This window comes from Notamacropus eugenii, chromosome 1 (assembly GCF_028372415.1).
Source record: "Notamacropus eugenii isolate mMacEug1 chromosome 1, mMacEug1.pri_v2, whole genome shotgun sequence".
NCBI lineage: Eukaryota > Metazoa > Chordata > Mammalia > Diprotodontia > Macropodidae > Notamacropus > Notamacropus eugenii.
Genome location: NC_092872.1, coordinates 647375866 through 647399296, shown reverse-complemented (window position 1 = coordinate 647399296; position 23431 = coordinate 647375866). Strand labels below are relative to the sequence as shown.

Sequence of the window (23431 nt, the reverse complement as noted above, 5' to 3'; positions counted from 1 at the left end):
TGTTTCCAAAAGACTGATGATGAAACATGTTATCCATTACAGAGAGGCAATAGATCTAAGATGCAGAATGAGACATATGTATGTGTGTCTGTGTATACATATGTGAGTGTGTGTGTGTATATGTGTGTATAAATTATATGAAGTAAGCAAATAGAGATATCAGTATTGTCTATCTATTGTGTAAAGCTACTGGGGGAAATCTGTTTTGCTTAACCATGCATATTTGTTACAAGAATTTTCTTTTTTTTTTCACCATAGTTCTTATAGCTTTCAAAATTATTTGTTTTGACAATGTAGTTGTTATTGCATCAGTTGTTCTCCTGGTTCTGCTCATTTCATTTTCATTAATTTATGAAAATCTTCAAAATAATTTACTTTTATAAAATTGATGTTATAGTATAACTTATTTTCTTGTTCTGCTTGTTTCACTTTGCATCAGTTTATACAAGTCTTTCTATGTTGCTTTGTAATCATCTGTTTCTTCATTTCTTACAGCACCATAGTATTCCATCACAATCCTATATCACAACTTATTCAATTATTCCTCTAAAGATAGGCATCCCCTTAGTTTCTATTATTTGTTTTGCTCTGTTTTTGCCACCACAAAAATTGCTGTTATAAGTATTTTTTGTACATGTAGGACTTTTTTCCTCTATCTCCAAATGTGAGCTTTAAAAAAATAATATTTTGATAACTATTTCAATATAATTCATTTTTTTTTGGTAATCCTGTGTATTTTACTTACTGAATTTTAAAACATTATTGTGAGAAGGGGTCCATATCCTTCACCAGATCGCCACGGGGTCCATGGCACAAAAAAGATTAAGGACTCTTAAACTACAATTTTGTATACAGTCAAAGACAGGCTCACTGGCCTCTAGTCTGCAAACTTCCTTTTTTGAAAATCAGGACATTTGCCCTCTTACATTCAGTAGCACCTCTTGTATTCATCACTTTCTTAGATTTCAGGCAGTGGCTCACATCTCCCACTTTTTTCATTTTCTAAGGATTTAGTCCACTGAGTCTTGTTACTTGAACTCAGCAATAGTAGCTGTGAGCCCTTTTGTCCTCTCCAGGTTCATCATGCAGAATAACTGTTAGCCATTTTTGTTCTGTTCTTTCCAATCCAAAGGTTATTCTCCTTGACCTAGAAAAGGTCTTGATTAATGAGCATAATGAATCCTCTGAAATGGTCATGTTTTCAAATTCACATTATTCAGAGTTATAATTATGTAAAGTAAGGTAATTGGTTCCAGCCCAGTGCATATATGCAGTGTAAACTCCAACAACGTGACCATTTTGAAAGATTCATTGTTAACACTCATTGGGACCTAACTGTAAATAACACCTACTATACCTATCCTTCCTGGTTTAGGAATTACATAAGTAACTCCGAAGGAAGAGCATGAAAAAGGGGATGTGTATGTAGTTTCTTTAGCTACTTTTGTTTGGATTCAGCTGGTATATTTGATTCATACATGCATCACAAGATATTTTAATATAGAGCACATAGAGGCAAGGGAAGCATTCATCTCAGATTAGTTTTCAGTATAACTCTCATTCTGTTATCATTGTAACACCATAGTTTGATTCCTGTTGTAAGAAAGGGAATGCATTTGTTTAGCAGTTACTCCATTTGGCATCATTTATTATTATTACTATTTTGGAAAAGCCAGATGCAAGAAGATTCCTGCTGTTTATCACTCTGAACACAAATACTGCATCTATTTCAGGTCCATCACTCATTTTAGATTGCTAAATAGAAATTGTATAAAATTTCCCCTTGAAAAAATATTTATTGATGACTTTTTGTTTTTTAGTTTAGAATCATTTCTAGATGTATTTGCTTGCCTCTTCCCCCCCAATACATACATCCAACTTGCCTTCCCTTATAATAAAGAAAAAGTTAAGTAAAACCACCCAGCTAATGTAGTGACAGTGTATATACAGCATTCCATAAACACATTCTCCCACCTAGGCATGTTTCTTTATCTGTTCTCTGGGGCCAAGGTTTGTTATTCCATTTACATAGTTTAAAAGTTTTGTTTTAATGTTCTCTGTGTTTAAATTTTTACACTTGTGTAAAGCTATAAGTCATTCTGTTTACTTCACTGAAGTTTTCCTTTATGAAACATTTCAAGGTTCTCTTTGGTGAGATTTAGAAAGTAGACATCATTGTTGTTAGAGAATGTGCACTTTAGAAAGGCTCTCAAAACAGATTTAGCGGTTTTGGGAAGAGGCCAGATATTTCAGTGTCCCTAATTGAGACCAGTACCTTCAGAATCTCCACTTTCTATCAGAAATGATGCGAATAAATTATAGAGTCAGATGTTTGGTGAGGAGCCATCAGTAATAAATCCATCAAACTGATGTTTTGAATGGCAATTTTCAAGATGTACAAGCTAATCTGTATGGAATTACGTAAAGTTTCTATATTTCATCTTTATTCTTGTCCTCTTTTATGTCAATGTACTACATGAAGAACAAGCTGATAAATTCAAGTTTCCTTAATACTTTTGTGCCTGATAACATTCTTTTCAGGTATGATTCTCTCCAAAATATGTTGCTTTGGCAGGTACTTCATCAGAATCTGTTGCCTAAGGCTGGGAATAAACTAGCTGCTATCTCTCTTGCATTGTGCATGTTCAACCATCCTCTAGCTTTGAGATCAATAACTAAGGCCTTTCAGTAATCAGCATCTTACAGAGAAGGCAAAGGGGCAGGGAAGTTTTGATATTTACAGTCGACTTGTAGTGATAGTGTGCCTGTAGCATTTGTAGGAAAAGTTGTCGTGAGAGAAAAAAAATAGTCTGAATATAAGAACAAAGTCTAGGTTTTTCTGATGCAGTGTAAAGGAGGAGAAGGAGGGACAGAAAAGGGAAAAAAAGAGAGAAAAGAAGAGAAGAAAAAAATAAAATGATTTAAGGGAAGGGAAAAATTACTATGGCCCTAGCATCAGATGAGAAAAATAGTTTCACAGAACTCTAGTGGAGGAGAGAAAGCTCTAAGGCAAAGAATGTTTTGGAGTTTAACAAACTTCAATATTTCTTTCTCTTAGTGGGAACCTTGAGTTCTTTTGATAGAATACTGATTCATAGTTTCTTGGCCTTATAGGAGAAGAGGGGAGTGATCAGGACCTCCATCAGAGAAGTTCTAGATTCCTCAATATATTTATTATTGTTGTTTAATCCTTTTGATCATATCTTTGTGACCTTACTTAGGATTTTCTTGACAGAGATGCTGGTGTTTGCCATTTCTTTCAATAGCTCATTTTACAGATGACATTTAACAGGGTTAGAGATTACATTTAACAGGGTTAAGTGATTTGCCCAAAGTCACACAGTTGGTAACTATCTGTGGCCAGATTTGAACTCAGGTCTTTCTGACTCCAGGCCCAGTGCTCTATGTACTGTGCCACCTAGCTCTCAGTCTGTTTGATGTTGTTCATTCATCTCCATCATGTCTGACTCTTGGTTACCTGATTTGGGGTTTTCTTGGCAAAGATTCTGGTGGTTTGCCATTTCCTTCTCTAGCTCATTTCATAGATAAGGAAACTGAAACAAACACACTGCTAGTAATTGTCTGAGGCTAGATTTGAATTCATGAAGTTCCATCTTTTTTACTCCAGACCTGGCACTCCATCCACTGAGCTACTTAGCTGCCTTCAGTCTGTCAGCAAGCATTTTATTAAGCACCTACGCTTTTAGAAGTATTGTCTTAGGCACAGGTGATACAAAGACAAAAATAAAGTGATTTTTGCCCTCAAGTAGCCTACATTTTATTGAGAAATACAAATATGTCCATAAGTATTTATAAAATATAAATTGAATGAATCACAGCCATTCAAGATGGAAGGTCATCACATGTTACATGCAGATTTTTTTAGTCACTATAGTTGTATGAATAATGACATACTAAAAATTTGTGACTTAAAGGTCATGTTGCACTCATCTGCTCTAAAAGCTTTGGATATCAGAATTAACAAGAACTCAGAGGAACAAATTATGGGATAAGTTTCTGCCAAATTTGTCAAAAGGCTCTTTTTGTGTCTGTTTTGTGACATGGTTAGAACTAGAATAGATTTCTCTCCAGAATTTCTAGTTTTATTGAAATCAGTTTTAGCTGTGATATATATTTGGTACTACATATTTGTCAAGGATGGTAGACATTGGACCTAGGATGGATTTTAGGTATCATTCGGCACAATTTTATAATTTTATAGGTGAGGAAATTGAGGCCAAGAGAGGTATAATAATTTGCCCAAAGTTCAAGAGTGTGCTGGGAAAAGCTTGTGATAGATCACAGGAGATGATTGTTAAATTTTCAGTCTGATCATTTATATCTCAGAAATCAGCAAACACTACAAATCAGGGCTTGATTTTTTATATTGTTGATTGTTTAGATTTAAGAAAGGAATGGAGGAAATGTTAATAGTGCAGATTAAATTTAAAAATGTGTCATGCATAATTTTTTTTCAGAGATATTTACCATCACGCCCTTGCCAAGGTCCTATAGTAACTGAAAAAGTTGAAATTAAAACTCTGATCTTTTGATTTTAAATTCAGTGCCCTTTTGACTTTACTTAAATTCTTAATAGCAGTGTATAGCCAGCAGGGACCAAGATGAAAACCTTGGGACAGGTTTATGACAGGGACATGTCATTCATTTCATATAGAGACTTGTTAATCATAAGCAGGATGGTTCAGTAGAAAAAATGGGATTGTGTGTGCATATTTGGGAAACTTGACTAACAAGAGAATCATTGAATTTGAGAGATAAAAATAAGGAATTTTATTAGTAACTTACCCTTATATTGTTCTCATTAATTGATTTATAAGTAGACCTTTTTATCAATATTACGCATGTGGTTGTGACTTCTTTTTGTCCAAATCCTTGGGCAGACAATGAATATTTCTTCAAAGCTCATTTCTTCTTCTCCATCTCACTTACTGCCCATGTCTTTCCTTGATAATATATGATGTTTTTTATAAAAGTATTTTTCAATGAAAAAGGAAGGAACCTTAATGAAAAAAGAAAAAAAAGAAAAGAAAAAAACCCCCACTATTGACTGCTTCTGTCTCAGAGTGTTTCCAAGACTTCCTTGGTAGAGATTGGGATGACACTTGATTAACATGGCGGGCGTAACTTTTCTTTAAAGGGTTCCAAACAAGGATACTGGAGGCATACAAAAAAGATTCAGTGGAAAGACATCCATTGATGGCCAGAAGTATCTACAGATGCAATGTGATCCCATGCAATGAAGCATGTGGCCCTTCATTGGCATTATATGATAACAGGAGGATCTTCTGGCAGAAGAGCTGACTTTTGCTGCGTTCTGCAGGCTGCCCCTCCAAACCCATCTTTGATTGGCACCTATGCCCTATTGAAACTGGCATCACACCTTCTGAGTGGGCACTGTGCCAGTCTAGCAGATGGGTATGGGCACAAGCATGCCAGAAACCCAGTATGTGCTTCAAGTTTAAGTATCAGGGGCCGAAACTCCCATCCAGGGATGTTAAAGCTGCAGTCTGTTTAGAGCTTTTTGTGCTTAAGGTGAAAGGATATGCCATTTCTACTCCAGCTTAGAGGTTGATTAATTTTGAAAGTCAAACAGTAGCTCCTGTGGCTGTGTCGGGCAAAACCCTAACTCTGGTGAATCAGAATTACTGCTTCCTGTAGGGAAGAGAAAGTATTGTAATGAAGTTTCCAACCAGAGATGCTCTCCTGCAAGGTTCTCCAGCGCTCAAGCAGCAGGCCCTCCGTCGAGATGAATATTCCTATTCTCTAGCAAAGCCAGGTGCAGTTGAAGCCAGATCCTCAACCTGCTGAAGTGGAGAACCCTCAATTTCGAAAGGGCAAATAGAAGTTGGGAAGAACTCAGCATCAGCTCTCCTCCCCATGAAGTCATGAGTCTTCACTGAGTAATCACACAAAGGAGATGAAGAGGGGAGAAAATCTGAATGAAAAGAGCTTCAGAATACTAATTCAGAGAAACCTTTTAACCACAGCAAAATAAAAGTAGTTCAGCACTCCTTGCTCAAAGCATGGTCTGATCCTTGGCATTTTATATAACCCAAGGCTGAGTGTACTAGACTTTAACAGGAGTTGTTGCATGAAGACCAGTTCTTCCAATATCTGTCATGTATATAAACTTTGCTTCTTGAATAATGGATTTTGCATAAAATTGAGTTTCAAGCACCATATCCATATCCCTCATGATAGTCTTACACTCACTGCAGAACCAGGCAAAAAAAAAAAAAGTATCAGGGAATTGTTCCTTATGACCACTTTACCCACATCCCCAAAGGCTCTTAAATTTCTAGGAATGCATACAAGACCAGCTGTGGCCAGGAGAAGCTCTCTCTAATCACCTTATAGCCATTGCTTTTTCTTTTCCACTGTGTAAACTTTGTGTATGGAACAGGTTCCATGAGACCATTGTGCATACTTTGCCGGATTCAGAACCTATAACGGCCACAAATTAAACTACTAAAACTAAAGCTGGCACGCTGTGACTGCCAAATAAAACTGGCACATCCCTCTGTCAGACTGCGGCGGGTGAGTGTGCCATACAGTCCTAGGAAAACACAATTCATCCAGAAGCACTTTTGTCACTTGTTCCGATATTAAACCAGAGAAAGTGACATTAATTAAGGTAGTGACATGAGCCAACAAAGGCAATGAAATTCCTGGCTTTGGCTTCTGTGCAGACCTTAACCCAACCTGCTATGCCTAGTTATTGTGGATATTTCTGAAGGGTAGGTAATATGCCTTCTTTCCACTTCCCCCTTCTTCAACCCTCACTCTGAAATATTATTTGCAAGCACCTCAAACCTCATGCCTACTCAGCTGGTGTATTGAGAGCTGTCTCCAGTGACAGAGTGATAGTTACACAGGATGCCATTCAAGGCTACTTGGGTGTGTAGGTGATATGAATTACATGTGCTTGGCTCCCTTAGGAAATGTACACAGGCAGAGAGAATTGGGTCCCTTGAAGAAAGAACCATAGCAACCAAATGAGTAGGGCGGATGTAGTGAAAGGCCAGTGGACAGAGAGTTAGACCTGGAGTCTGGAAGACCTGAGTTTGAATCCTACCTTAAACACCTCCTTGTCCTGGGCAAGTCACTTAATTTCTTTGAACCTCAGTTTCCTCATTTGCAAAATAGAAATAATTATAGCATCTGCCTTACAGAGTTGTTGTGAGGCTCAAATGAGATGACATGTAAAGTGCTTTGTAAACTTTAACACATAGCATAAATATTATTAATAATAGATGCTGCTAATAATAATAATATGAATAGTAATGAAGCTGGGGTTGCTGGCTAGATCTGGGGCAGATTGTAGGTGAGAATGTTTGCAGCTGGGCCTTCAAAGGAAAAAGTTAGCAGGTTGTGGAAGACAACATTTAAAATTAGCCCTGAAGTGGTCTACAATGGAAAAAGAGAATTAGAAGCATACGAGTAGTTATTGTACTAAAATAAAAATGGGAAGGGGAATTTTTAAAAGAATGTTTAAGGTAGGAGGAGAGAAGAGAGTTTTTTTTTCTGTTTCTCCTTTATTCTTGACACAGTATATACTTGCTCATGGACATTGTAAGTGGAGGGAAGGTATCCTGTAAATACATTGCTAATAATAGTACTTATCATTTAATATAGCATGGTAAAGTTGGCAAAGTACTTTACCTAGCATTTTGAATTTGATCATCACAACAACTTTGTGAAGTAGGGGCTATTATCCCCATCTTGACTGAGAAACGTTAAGTGATTGGCCCAAGGTCACAAACCTTGTAAGTGGCTGAGACAGAACTAGAACCCAAGTTTTCCTGACTCCCAAATTCAGTATATTCTAAAACATTAGGAAAGGAAAGGACATGGCTTAAAAGGAAGAATTGAGAGAATATTAAGAATAGATAACATTTCTTTTGTAGTGAACCAAGTCCCTTGAATGGTATTTGACTGAGACATCTCTAATGAGAATTATAGCTATTTGGAGGGATGCTTTTTGTGAAAAAGAATGATCTAAAGGTATGAGAAATACATGTAGACATTAGTCTTTCCAGGTACCAAAACACAGCTGTGCCAAAAAACAACTTCTTGGACTGTCTATATTAAAGTTTCTGTTAATTTTGGATTTTGGGCAACCAGAAGCTTTTGCTAAGGCTCTTGGACATAACTGGTGGTATTGAGATCAGATTAGTAATTAGTCTCACCAGTGAGTTTTTCACATTAAGCAGGACAGTGCCTTCAAAGAAGTTTGAGGCCAGGGCTGCAAGGGAACAAGGAGGGAAGGCCAAATTGACACATGAAGAGTCCAAATAGTCCAAGAAAATATCAACACTGCTTACAAAATCAGTCTCAAAATGTGTCAATGTCTATGAGAGTGTATTTGACTTGCAATCCAAGTAAAACAGATTATTTAAATCTGAGAGGCAGTATTACCAAACCCAGCAGGCCTACTGCCACTTGTTTGACTCTCTCAGAACAGAATACTGAGAGGCAAGGACTCAAAAGTTAAATGAACGTTAATACAATTCACAATCAAATGAAAGACCCAGAGAATATTCTTGAATCACATTTTTTTCCTATGCCCTAAATTTAACCAGCTGGAATTACTTTTTAAGTGCCATTCTATTTAACTTTTTTGAAATGATGAATTTGCCTTTTAATAGGAAATCTGTATTTTATCATGAAGATGGAACACAGTGTCCTTTGTTAATTATTCCCTGGAGAAGCAGGCTATTTTTTCTGCTATGTGCTTAGTATGTAGTCAAGACATAGCTCCCCACAAATTTGTTTCAGGTAGCAGAGATTGGAAACATGCATATTCAACAGAGAGGCAGATGAAGACTGCAACTTCCTCTTAAGGTTTCTTGAGTACCACTTAATGAGAATTCTCAAAGGTGACATCACTAACCTGATTAAGAAATAATGAAAACAGAAACTAGAAAAGTCAAGAAAAACACAGTTACTGGAGAAGAAGAGCTCAGTTATCATTAGGCATATGTGTTGGTAGCAAGTAAAACTATTCTCAGACTCCATCCCTTTATTCTGTGTGTGTGTGTGTGTGTGTGTGTGTGTGTGTGTGAAACCATAGCTCTACTCAGAGTATACCTTGAATCCTTAAATAGCTTAGGAAATGATGGAGAATGGCATACTCATTACCACCTTCATTTCTCAAATAATAGTATACTATATTATTGATGGTATTGACAACTTAGTTAAGAAATCTTAGTGATGGTGCTAATAATACTGTCATTTTCAGTTCTTATGAACTTAAGTGATTATTTTTTCAACAGTACTTAGGTCACAGAATGTATAAGAACAGCTGTTATTTATAATAAGCATGATGTCAAGTACTGAGGGAAATGAATTGAAGATTATATCCTGAATCAAACAATATTTCTGTGAAAAAAATTTGAAAGAGTGGTCTACCAACACAGCTCCTGATATGAAGAGAAAGAAGGTTACATAGATTCGTATTGTGGTTGAAAAGCACCTCGATTAGGCAGGTTTGTTTGCCTTGAATCTTGTGATAGCCCATACAGCAGGGAGGGCTAGGAGAGTCTCTTTTTCAATTGCTATGATACATTTTTAAAGAGAGTAACGTAAAGAACTAGATATTGGTCCTGAATGCTGAAAGTACTTTTACCCACTCTTTTTTATTGCATGATGACTTAAAGAGGTAGCTTTAAGAAAAGTAGGTCATTTAAAGAGCCATAAAATTCATTATTTGTACAATAGTTGAAACTCAGAGGAGAATATGTTCTCAAACAGAGGGTTTGGTTCAGGCACAAGGTATGAAGCCAGGAAACTAAAGCAATCATTTGTCTGTCTTTGAAAATATACTTTGTACTTGATTTCTGAAAACTTTCACATCACTTTCAAGATATCTCTATTTAGTTGTTTGAACTTATCATAGGACCCATGAATGAGTTTTAGAAATAAAAGATTATATTTAGAATTGTTAAGCTTTGGAGGGACTCTTGGGTCAAACAAACATTTCATGAGATCACAGATCTAGAGGTGGAAAGAACTCCAGGAATTAGAGAATTCATCCTTCTCATTTTACAAATGAGGAAACTGAAGAGCAGGGAGCTTAAATGACTTACCCAACATCACATAGGTAATAAGAGTCAAATATGGAATTTTAACCCAGGCCCTTTGACTCCAGAGCCAGTGCTCTCTCCACTCTGCCATGGTGTCTTTAATTGGGCATGTCAGTGCAAAAGGAATTGAGATCATGACAGAAAAATCAAGTGAACCATGTGAATTCTCCAGTGGTGCTGTGATCTCATGAATATGGGCACTGCCTCTACTCTCAACTAACCTGTCCCTTTTCATCTGTGTGACACTCTTATCCATCCCTTTCCATAAATCCTCGAGAGAGAGAGAGAGAGAGACAGAGAGAGACAGAGAGAGACAGAGACCTTTCTTCTAGGTCTTCTACTGCTTTTTCTGGTCATGTATGCCCTTGATGATGTCTCTTTCACTACTTCTCATGTGCAAATCATCACTGGTAATATATTGCAACACATACCACTCCATTGCCCATTGTGTTGCATAAAATATTTATTCTTCCAAGATCTTGGTGTAGCAGGATTCATAGGTGTAATAAAAGATACACTGATCATATTCAATTTTTAAAAAACCATAATGTTTATGATTTTGTTGACTAGTCTACAGATACTAGTCCTACAAGTGGAGTGCCAGCAGAGGCCATTGCACATTGAACCAGTTATATATTTTAGACTTATTCCATTCCACACTAAACTTATAGTAATTTAAGTTACTAAATTATAGTAATTTAGTAGGAATTAGGAAAAGAAAGAGGTCAATAACATGCTAAAGAGACACCTAATGTCAAATAGGAAACTGTTTTAAAATTTAATGGTATTGCATTTCAAGTTTTAAAAGTACATGAAGTTATCCATTTTATTAGCTGTATTTGATATTGTCTAGTTGTTAAAAAATACTTTTGTCATAAAGATCTAGAGAATCAAGGATAGAATACTACTTAGAGAGTTTTACGTAGATGCTAGACCTAATAGTGATGAAGTGAGATGGCATTACGTAGTTGATAAAAGGTTAGACTTGGAATAAGAAAGACATTAATGTGTGTCCTGCCTTTCCTACATACTAGTTTTTTGATCCTGGACAAATCATATAGCCTCTGGTGCCTTAAGTAACTTTTCAAAAACACTAATATATAAACTATGTGTCATCTGCTTTTTGGACAAGCCTTCCATAAAATAAATTTCCTGGGTTTGGGAAATCAGAGATGACTAAAAACAAACAAAAAAAACCCCTCAATAATGAAATAATTGAAAACATCCCAGTAAAAAGCCAGTTCTTAGAGGGATAAAGTATGGCTTCATGATAAATGAATTCAGAATCTTATGAATTCAGTACCAAATCATGTGAAAAAGTGTTTGCAGCATAAGGAAAACATATTTCATATTAAATAGGCACCAAACCTATGGTTTCACTGGTATAGGAAATTTCTTTGTAAGGAGTCTTTTTAGATTAACTCAGATTAGTACCGTCTCTGAAATTTGTAGTATTAAGGTATTAAAGTGAGAGATTATATAATTCATCCAGGGTCAGACTGCCAGTATGTGTCAGAGGCCAACCTTGAACTCAGGTATTCCTGACTGCAACACTGGCTTTCTATCTACTTTGCTATGCTAACTTTGAAGTTTATGGTTTAAGTCAATAAATTTAATTATATTACTTTGTTCCAAGTAATCCACACATACAGAGGACAGCTAAATGGCACAGTGGAATAGAGTGGTGGGCCTGGAGTCAGGAAGACCTGAGTTCAAATGTTACCTCATACACTTACTAGCTGTGTGACCCTGTACATGTTACAAAACCTTGGTTTGCATCAGTATCCTCAATTGTAAAATGGGGATCATAATAGTACCTACCCTCCCAGGGTTGTGAGATTCAAATGACATAATTTTTATAAAAGCACTTAGTGTAGTGGCTGGTACATCACAGGCACTATATTAATGCTTATTCCTTCCCCTACTCTAAATAATCTTGACTTTTAGTAGAAAACTTGCTGTTTGATAGACTAACCTGTTTTATAGAGATAAGAGCTACATTCGTGGTTTATACTAAAGAGCCCCTCCCAGGGACCACAGTTGCTTCTTGGGCTACTTCAGGGGAATTGTCAGTTTCTCTTTGTATTTATCTTTCCATTCCCCATCAGAGCCATTTAGGCCAGTGAGGCAAGGAGTCAAACCACTGCCCATCTTCATGTGTTTTCAGGCAAGTTACAGCAACAATTTTTAGATGACTTGTAATGAGTCATAACTTTGTCATAGAATTATTTCCAAAAGCCATCTGTGTGACTCTGGTACTCTATATTATCCTGTTGCCCACCTAAAACAGGTAGTAGCATAATTGAATTTCCAATTATAGTACCTAAGACACATCTCCATGAGGCCCAGTCCATTTTACTGTTAGTACCAACCCAAATGAGGAAGGTAAAAATTAGTCATTTCAGTTGATCTTATATTTAATTACTTAATTGATGGTGTTCCTTGTCTTATGTGGTGGGCACAGAAATATATCTGGGCAAGGGGTAGGTTCTGGACCTATGATTTCATTATTATCAAGAGTTTCCAGAAGAAGAGACTTCTTTTACTAATTCAGATTGACCCTGCCTCTGTCAACCAATATGAATTAGAGGTGGTGGGAATTAGACCCAGGTATTTCTGGTTCCAAGTTCAGCTCTCTATCCACTATACCATGCCATGTTTATTACGTGAAATAAAACCAGTATCTTTTATTTTCATAATGATTCACACTTTTAAAATCTACTACTACTACTACTACTACTACTACTACTACTACTACTACTACCACTACCTAACATTTACGTAGCACTTTAAGATTTGCAAAGTGCTTTTGTGTGTTTAAACCTTAAAGTCAAATAGGCAGGACATGGCATTACTACATTATTCCTATTTTGCAGGTGAGAGAACTAGACTGAGAGTGTTTAAGAATGTTCCCCAGTTTTGTAAGTAGCAAAATGAGGCTTAGAGACTAGGTTGTCTGATCCCTGGTCTGATGATTTTCCCCTCTACGTCTCCAGGTAATATAGCTAGCAGAAGAAAGTTACTGGGATTTTCCAGTTTTTTTTTTTTTTTTTGATGTCTCCTTTGCCTTGTTCAAGATGGTGTCACAGGTACTAGAGTACTTTTTGTTTTTTTGCTTTCTTCATGGCGCTACATAGAGCACTCTCAGATATTCAGCTCTGTCAGTAAATAAGCATATATTAAATGCTTACTATGTGCCAGGCACTGTATTCAGTGCTGGGAATACAAAGAAAGGCAAAAGATAATTCCTGCCCTCTAGGAACTTACATGGGGTCCTTCGGTTTTCCTTGGATGATGAAGGCATGCCTCCATATGTAAGTTGTAATACTTCATTAGCTATTAGCTCAGCATCCCTTAGAAAGACAGTGTAGCTATGAGCTCCTGTTATTCTATCATTATTACAACGGTCTATGTATCACATCCATTTTTAGACATTGGAAAGTCTGTCATAGATAGGTATTTTAAATCATTGGAATTTTTCTAGTTTGTGTACAAAAAAAGATCTATTTTAAGATCATTTTAAAGCAAAGAATGGTGTGTTTCCCACTTTTGGCATTTGGCATGCAGGTGTGCCTTACTTTATTTAACAGGTGTGTTTATAAAAATTTGCATTTCTCAAATGTTTATTAAATGAGTAGTTTTAATTCAAATGTTAGAGTTTGCTATGTAGAGGAATTGCTGTGCTGCATCTTTTTTGTAAAGGAATCACTTCCTAATTTATCATTTTGGAAAACTTTTTATACCTATCAAAAATTTGCTCAATGTGAGGTAAAGTACTTCTTTTTCTCCTGGATCATGTCTGCCTCTCCAGGTAAAGCAAAATGCATTAATTACTCTGTCTTTGCAGGATTTATAGACAAATACAGCTAATTTGAATTTTGAAAGCAGGTGTATTTCTTAAGGCAGAAGGTTTATTTTGTCCTAAATAGGTCATATTATATATCCTTGGGTGGAGAGAATGTGGAGAGAAGAGAAATCATGGTTTAGACTACTAGGACTACCCTCAGGGTTATTGTTGTGTTGTGGAATATTTGAAGAAAGTAATGGAAAGATTTATTTTTTTAATATCTTAAAAAAGATATTTTACTTGATTGACACCCTTATTTTAAACTTTTAATTTATTAATACCTTTGGAAACATTGGCTGTTCAGCATAGATTAAGAATTAAGAGGCCTGATTTCAAATACTGGCTCTGCCATTTTATTTAGCTGTGTTGCCTTGAGTTTGTTATTTAAAGTCTCTGACCTTTAATTGCCTTTACAATTTCACAGCTACAATATCTGTGAACTGGTGCTACTAATAATAGGATAGCTGTGATCAAATAATTAAATATCATTAATTATCATGTGCGAGAATGAAAGAATTTTAAGACAGGGCCCTAGTCCTGTGGCAGTTTGGTCCAGTTAGGAATAAGGATGAGGATTTGACCTGTAATTTCATTGGTGTAAGTACCTTCTGATGAGGGACATTCTCTGCCAATAGATTGGCACCTTGCCTGAAACTTTGTAGTCCAAGAGCTGCCTGGAATACTGAGAGGTTAAGTGTCTCACCCAGAGTTATACAAACATTGTGTTAGAAGTGGGATTTGAACCCAGGTCTTGGATCTGTGGCCGGCTCTCTATTCATTACACCACAATATCTCTTCTATGGTCTAGTGAAGTGGGTGAGAACATCTTCTTCCTTCACTCTTGCTCATGTGCCATTGAACAGAGCTGGGAGAAGTCATGGAGCTGTGCTGACTGCATTCGCTACAGCTCTGTATCATCTAATCTCCCCTGGGTCCTCACTACAGCTAGGCAATCTTTTTATTCCTCCCTAATTGCCACCTTATCCCACTTAACCACATTATCTTGCAAACCTTTTCTTTTGTCCTAAAGTCTCCTACAGCATTTCTCCCCTCCCCCTCTCATCTGAAGACCTTGCTTCATCTTTTACCAAAAAAAAGTCAAGGTCATTTTTTCATGAGCTTCCTTTTAGCATTCCAGATATCATTCCTGTCAGTAAATACACATTTATTAAGCATCGATTCTGTGCCAGGCATGATGCAAATAAGAAAAAGAAAGACAGTCCTGCACTCAAGGAGTTTACAATCTTAAGGAGGTAATCTTAAGGGGGTATGTCTCCAACGTACTGGAGACCCCCAGGGTATTATGTTACATGGAGTTGAAACCAGACAGAGCCGTAGATGGAGAGTGAAGTGAGCTCAAAGTCCCCATATAGCTTTCTATAAAGGAAGGCTTTGAGAAGAGTTGAAGACTCCACCTTCCAGTCTTCTAATCATAGGAGAGAGGAGGCTGAGGGAGGTATCAAGGCTATATATCAAGGTAGAAGCAAGGTTAGAAGTGATGAGTTTATTCTGGGAGGGGCATGAAGCCAGGCTTAGCTGAAGATGCAAAGTAGAATTTTACTCCAGTCTTGCTGAAAAGGTGACCTCTGTCCTTGACAAGGTACATGCCTCTGTATGTGCCCTTAATCCTATGCCCTCCTGCTTTCTACAGATTTTCACTACTCTTATCCCTACTACCTCTCTATCCACTGGCTCCTTCACTGTTGCCTTCAAATACCCCCATGCCTCTAAATAATAGTTCAGTCTAGTCACTCTCCCTTGAAGTTAATTTGCTCATTTCCCTCATGTCAGCTTTTCTTTTCTATCCTATCCGAAGCTTAAGCATTATTCAAGGTCCAAATCACTTTGCTTTAGATAAACAAAAACCAAGCTTGCTAGATCCTACTATACCCATTAGCTATTGCCAGTGTTTCAAGGCCATTAGACTTATTGAAAAAGCAGACTGCACTTGGTCCTTCCATTTCCTCCCCCTCTACTTTTTTCTAATATCATTTTCAGTCTGGTTTATGATCTCATCATTCAGTTGAAACTGCCCTCTTCAGGAATGACCTTTTGTTTGTTCTTGGCTTTTTTGACCTGTCTTATCTTTTTGACACTGTTACCTTCTCCTCTGGAATACTTTATCCTTCAGAGGTTTTTCTGTTGCTTTTCCCCCTACTTGTTGGATTACTTCTTAGTCTCTTTTGTTGGATCTTTATTGGTACCGTACCCACTAACTTTGGCTTTATTCCTGGGACCTCCCCCCTTTTCTCTTTGTATTCTCTCTTTTACTTAGTGATTTCATCAGCTTCCATGGGTTTAAATTAGTTTTATGTAGATTATTTTCATATATATATATATATATATGTATATCTACACATATACATATATTTGTTGTTAAGCTGTTTCAGTTGTGTCTGACTCTTCAAGACCCCATTTGGGGCTTTCTTGGCAAGGATACTGGAATAGTTTGCCCTTTCCTTCTCCAGCTTATTTTACAGATGAGGAAACTAAGGCAAGCAGGGGTAAGTGCTTGCCCAGAGTCCTACCATTTGTAAGAAAACTTTAGTTGTCCCATAAGATTCTGTCTTGAACCCTTTCCTCTTCTCCCTTTATACGGCTTCACTTGGTGATCTTATCAACTGTCATGAATTTTTATGTTGATTCTTAAATATACCTATCTTCTGTGCTGACCTTCAGTCTCTCATCTCCAACTGCCTTTCTTCTAGAATTGGATGTCCATCTTAAACTCAATATGTTCTAAATAGTGACTGTTTCCCTTTTACTCAGGAACTCTGAGGGTCTTCCCCTCCCAGTTTGATTTTTTTTTTTAATTTATGGAGCCATCCCTTGAGTAACTACTTAAAGAAGCCTTTGGGGCAGCTATGTGGTGCAGTGGATACAGCACCAATGCAGGAGTCAGGAGGACCTGAGTTCAAATCTCACCTCAGACACTTGACACTGACTGGCTGTTGTGTGACCTTGGGCAAGTCACTTAACCCCAATTGCCTCATCCTGGGTCATCTCTAGTCATCCTGATAAATATCTGGTCACTGGATTCAGATGACTCTGGAGGAGAAGTGAGGCTGGTGACCTGCACAGCCCTCCCTCACTCAAAACAAAGTCAAGTGCAAGTCATGTCATTATTTCTCTGATGGCATGGTCTTCATTGGCAACGAAGGACAAACCCACTTAAAGAAACCTATTCATTGAATGGGTGTATCTCACTCAAAGGGAGAATGTGATAAGACCTTAGACTAAAAGGGCCAGGGTTTCTCACATTTCATCCTGGGCCATCTCCAGTCATCCTGATGAATATCAGGCCACTGGACCCAGATGGCTCTGGAGATGAAAGTGAGGTTGGTGACCTTGCACAGCCCTCTCTCAGTCAAATCAAAGTCAGCTGCAAATCATGTCATCATCTTGATGTCATGGTCCTCTTCGAGAATGAAGGACAAATACAACAACTTGTAAGCATCTGAGGCCAGATTTGAACTCAGGTCTTCCTGACTCTAGGCCTCATGCTCATCCACTGTGCCATCTAGCTGTCCATATATATATATATATATATATATATATATATATATATATATATATATATATATATATATATATATATATATATATATACACACACATTATATTTTTATGTATACATACATACACAATACATATACAAATATGCATAATATATTTATATACATACATGCATGCACAAGTACATGCAGATCTGACCATCTCACCCAGCCTCTGCCCTCTCTGTAAATTCTGGTAACGTTTTTTCTTTCATCAAATACAAACTGCTCTTCAAAGTCTGTCTCTTTCTTGCCTTTCTAGTATTCTTGTACTATCCACTGCTCTTCTTGATACAGTGACCTACTTGCCAAATCCCTCACATACAGCACCATCTCTGTCTTTGCACCAGCTCTGTCTCATGCCTGGAATGCTCTTCTTCCTCACCTCTGCCTCTTAGAATCCCTGACTTCTTTCAGAACTAAGCTCAAGACCCTCTTTCTGTTTCCTGGCTCCCCCAGTGGATAATGCCTTCATCTTTAAGGTTACCTTATTTACTTTCTAAGTGTCTTTTGTGTACTTAATAATTTTACCTGTTGTCTTCTTAATTAGAGTGTAAATGCTTTGAGAGGTGGCTACTTTAGTAAAGCACCTGACATATAGTAAGTACTTAATAAATGTTTATCATCAATCAGTAAACATTTATTAACTACTTAATAAATGTTTACTGATTGATGGCATGCCAGAACTCTAATGTTAAATAATGCTGTATAGTGGTACCTGAGGAATGCTACAGACAAAATACCGTAGGATCCCAGTTGAGGAAAGTTTCATGGAGAAAGTGGGACATATGAATAATGCTTAAGCTTTGGATAGAATGGAAAAGAAAAGCTGACATGAGAGGAATGAGCGAACTGTCTTCATGGGAGATTGACTAGACTGAACTAGCTGAAGCACAATATTAAGAGCAAAGAAACAAACAGAAACTCAGATATTTGTTAAGTGCCTATTATATTCTGAGCCCTATGCTAGATATTTGTAGTGATACAAAGTTTGGAAAAATATTCCCTCCCCTCCTAGAATTTATAGTCATCTGGGGTTAGGGAGAAGGGTAAGATGCCAAATACATGGCTAAGGTTTATTAATTAATAGTGTCAATTAATAGTGGGAAATAATCTTGGAAATTTAAGTTGAGGTTGGACTACAGAAATCCTTGAATGCAGGAGTAAGAAATGAAAAGTCCTTTAAAGGTTTTTGAGTAAAGAGACATGATTTAAATATGTTTTAGCAAGATTATTATGACTGTAGTGGTCAGGATGGATTGGAAGTTGAAATAATTGGCAGAGGAAGACCAAGGAGGCTCTGGTAGTAATCCAGGTATTAGATTACAAGAGTCTTAAGTCGGATAATGGAAATGAAAGGGAAGAGACAGATATAAGGGATGGTATCATGGAAATGCTGATAGGATTTGGTGATTAATTGGATATGGGAAATCAGGGAGAAGATGTCATTAATAACTGGGAATTTGGTGGGGGTCAGTGATGGACATGAAATCTGGACATCTTAGCCTCAATCAGAAAAATAACTAACTCTCTTTCTCATAGAAGGATGATTACTCCAAACAGGATATGCCTCATGAAGGAGGTGGCATTGGAGGTGTGCTTTGAAGGAAGCTTTTGGTTCTGTGAGACAGAGATGAGGCAGGAGGAACTGTTTGACAAGAGGGACTTCCTGAGCAAAGGTGTGGAGGCAAGAGATGGACTGATATATACAGGGAATAGTTAGACCAAGTTGATTGTCATTTCAGCTTGTGTGGGAAGGAAGTCATATTAAGAATTTAAATCTTAGAGGATTGTTAAGTTGTAATGGTAAGTTACATGGAAAAATCTTTCCCATTCATTTATAGGCCCATATAACCTGCTTAAGTCACATGGAAGCCTAAGTCACATGTGGTGGGAGGAGCTTGCTGAGCAGGTGGAACAGGAAGGGTGGAGCAGAACTGGAGGAAGTGAGTGAGAGTAGTTAGGGTACAGGAGAGAGAGGACACAGGCAGACACAGCAAGGCTCCTGAGTGTTGTGTTTGTGGGAAGGCCCCAGCAGGGGTGGAAGGCTTGGGAATGGATTTGTCCCTTGCAGTGATAATGTGTATTGACTTCTTGGTTACTATGATGGATTTGGCTTTCTGGTGTTGGGATTTGACTTTCTGGCATCTGAATAAATGTTTTTATTCTGCCTGCTATATGGAGAGTCTTGTACTTCGCAATTGAGAACTTCGAAGGCATATTCATAGTCAATACCAGTGCTGTGAATATTGCCTAGGCGATACAACAGTATATTTACCCTAGAGGCAATAGTAAGCTATTAAAGGTTTTTGAATGGAATGATAGATATGCTCAGATTTGTGGTTTAGGAGTGTAAGTTTGGCAGCCATGTGAAAAATGGATTGGGGGATTGAGGTGGAACTAGAAAGAGGGAGTCCTGGTAAGAAGCTGTTATAATAGTACAAGTGAGAAGGACCTGAACTCGGCTTGATGAGATGAGGAGAGAGAAGGAGATGGATTTAAGAGATACAGTGGAGAAAGAAGTGAAAGAATTGGAAAAAGTGGGGAGGGGAAGGGAGTATGCATTTATATAGCACTACTATATGCCAGGTACTGTGCTAAGAATTTTACAAATATTATCTCATTTGAACTTTACAACATCTCTGTGAGGCAGGTACTGTTATTGTCCTCATTTTGCAGCTGAGGAAACTGAGACAAGCAGAGGTTAAGTGGTTTGCCCAGGGTCACATGGCTAGTAAGTGTGTAAGGCCAAATTTGGAATCAGGTTTTTCTTCACTACAGGCCTAATCTAGCTGCCTGAAACCTGATTGGCCATGGGAGGCCGATTGGCCTTATTTATGATCCCAATGCTGAACTGGAAAAATGGTGGTTCTGTCAATAAAAGTAGGGAAATTTAGATGAGAGAGGAAATATAACAAATTCTGTTTTTCCCAGTTGGAGTTTTGAGATGCATATGATATATAAGCTTGTTTGGAAATGTTCAGTAAGTAATTGGTACTGTTGGATTATGATTTATGAGGGAAATTAGGACTGGATATATAAATTTGAGATTCATCTGCAGAAAGATCATAATTGAACCCAAGAGAGCCATTGAGGTCACTAAGGGAGAGTGAATAGAGAGAGGAGAGAGATCCAAGGATGGAGCCCACACGTAGTGAGAAGGAGCACAATGATAAGGAGTAATCAGAAAGGTAGAAGAAGCAGAAGCAAACAGTGTTAATGGAGGTCAAGAGGAGTAGAGAGTATCTAGGAAGAACATCAGGAGCTTCAAAGGTCAAGTAGAATGGGGGTTTAGAAAAGACCAGGGCACCTTTCAGTTAAGAGGTCATTGGCTTCCTTGGAGAGAACAAAGGTCAAGTGGTCAGGTTGAAAGCTAGATGCCAAGGGACAGAACAGAGGGGGAGGTAAGGATTTGAGGCAGCAAGTATAGGTGATTCTTTTCAGAGTTGATTATTAAAGGGAAAAGACTGTAGTTTAAGAAGTCAAGAGGGCAAAGGAAGGGTTTTTGTTTTTAAGCATGGTGGCTGGGCAGGTGTGCAGGAAGCAAAGGAGGCTATAGATATTAAAAGACAAAACATGAGAGAAAGGGAATGATTAGACACCTCTTAATATTTCATGGTAATTCAAAGTTTTATTTTTCCCTGAAAGTTTGTCATGTACTTAGATTCTGATCTCTCACACAACAGAAATGGTACAGTAAGTTATTTTGAAAACAAAATACCCTCCCTAATTTGGATTAATATGGGGAGAACAGTTTTGAGATATGTAAAGTTTGGGACATAGGATATTTTTTAAGGAATATATTTTTAGTCCTTTATTTCATAATATGAATAAAACAAAAGTTTCATATTAGCAAAAATGAAGAATTTTTTGCAAAAATAAAATTTCAATACTTCAGCTATATTGCAAAAATATATGCCCAGTAGCCAAACATATAGCCACTCTTACCTTTTGAATAAATGGAGTTTGATAGATTTGTTCTCCTTGGCTTCCGGGTTGCCATTAAAGGAGCTTTGAATAGGTGTTGCAAAGAGACATTTAAAGTTGATAGAAGAAAAAAACTTGATGAAATTAGAACTATTCCAAATATTAGAGGATCACTACTTACTTTGCTGCATTATAGAGAGAATTCTTGTCTAGGAGTGGGTTAGGCAAGATGGTGTCTAAAGTCCTTTCTAATCCTGTGATTCTGTGAAGTCATAAGAATTGAACTGGTGGAGTGGAATATTGAAGGAATACTTAATTTTGTTAGCCTTAGTCCTTTGATTTGAGAACACCACTGATTTTAAGCTAGAGAGCTCAGAAATATACAGAAGAAAGAGTTCCAAATTTTTCATCAGAAAGAATCACACGTGTCACATCTGAATTGCCACAGTTTCCAGTAGCAGAATCTGAGTAAGGTTTTAGAGTAAATTATTTAGTGGATTTAATGTAATAAGTAGAGAAGGTCTAGGGCTGCTAGGTCACATAAAGAGTCAGGAATATTCATCTCCCTATATTCAATTCTGACCTCAGTTAGTAGCTGTGTGACCCTGGGCAAGTCACTTAATCCTGTTTGCCTGTCTCAGTTTCCTGATCTGTAAAAATGGGCTGGAGAAGGAAATGGCAAATTACTCCAGTATTTTTGTCAAATAGTCCCAAATAGGGTCAGCCATGACTGAAACATGACTGAACAGCAAAGAGAAGAACAGCAATACTGAGTGGTTAATTCTGTTGCTTATTCCATATTTTTATTATGTTTATTCCTATTTTAATAACTTTTTCACTTTGATTTTGTAGCCTCTCCATGTGCTAATAAACCAATACAAGATGAAGATGCCGTTCATGTTATCAAAGTGGTAAGGACTGCATTTAATAACTTATTTTAAATACCTTTTTTCATAGTTCTGTTTCATAAAGAATAGCATTTTGGCATCTTAAGTCCTATCATTGCTTACTTTTGATAAAGTTTATTTTGTGGAGAATCCTCGATGTCTTTTGGATTACATGTTATTGATGATACTTTGTTACTCACTGCATTGGTGTCCTTCATCACCATAATTGTCTAATTTTTCTAAATGCCTCCTGCAAAAAGAGTATGGTTTTAGGTTTGTCTGTATAGGAAGAGTAACCACAGTACATCCAATGTTGAAACAAGATTCTTCCAGTGGCCTTCTGGTTAATTTGATGCTTAGAGATTTGTAGTGAAAATGTGTCTGGGGGTCAGTGTTTTATGGAAAATGCATTACCGGTTCAAGTGCTGCAGTATATAATGGGCATTTCTGAACAGTTGAAATATTAAATCCCATTTGGGGAATTATTTTTCTCCTCATCACATTAATCATTTTTTAATTTTGAAAATTTAGAGAACGTCATATTTGCCATGTTTCTTTACAGGAATATCAAGAAAATGGTCCTCTCTTTTCAGAACTGAAGTTTTATCAGAGAGCTGCAAAGCCAGACTGTAGTAAGTAACACTAGCCTAGTAAGCCACTTGTACATAAGTGCTTGCTCAAGTGAGTGTTTGATATTTGGTTATATCATCTGTGCTTTGGAAAGAGTCTTGTCAAGAGGAGATTTTATCCCAGGATAAAACTGTTGTATTATATCATATGTCATAGACAGAAGGTGAAGGCCAACTCAGTTCCTTCCATGTTATACCTAATGGAATGTATATTTAAAATCAGAGATGTTCTCCCTGACTTACTAAATACTGTGTTGTTGAATCTGGTCCAATTATAGTATGCATGTTAGTAAGTGATTAGAATGATGGGCTTATTAATTGTCACACAAGACCATCTTGGTATGTAGGGCAGAGGAGTAGATAGGAAAGTAGGCAATGTTTCTCAGAAGATGGACTGTTGGATTTGGAATCAGCATAACCTGGGTTCAGATTTTGCCTCCTACTGTTAACTGTTAGTGTGACCGTGCACTTAACCTTTACA

The 23431-nt window shown here is 37.2% G+C and overlaps 1 protein-coding gene across 3 annotated transcripts in view; it reads left to right on the top strand.

The window, feature by feature from the left end:
• The window catches only part of VRK2 (VRK serine/threonine kinase 2), an 88177-nt gene that overhangs the window by 4461 nt on the left and 60285 nt on the right, over positions 1-23431 (top strand). For all 3 annotated transcript variants that reach the window (XM_072635501.1, XM_072635504.1, XM_072635502.1), the window contains exons 3-4: positions 22287-22345; positions 22884-22953. In XM_072635501.1, the coding sequence (XP_072491602.1) occupies positions 22287-22345; positions 22884-22953 (129 nt within the window). The remainder of the gene's footprint in view (positions 1-22286; positions 22346-22883; positions 22954-23431) is intronic.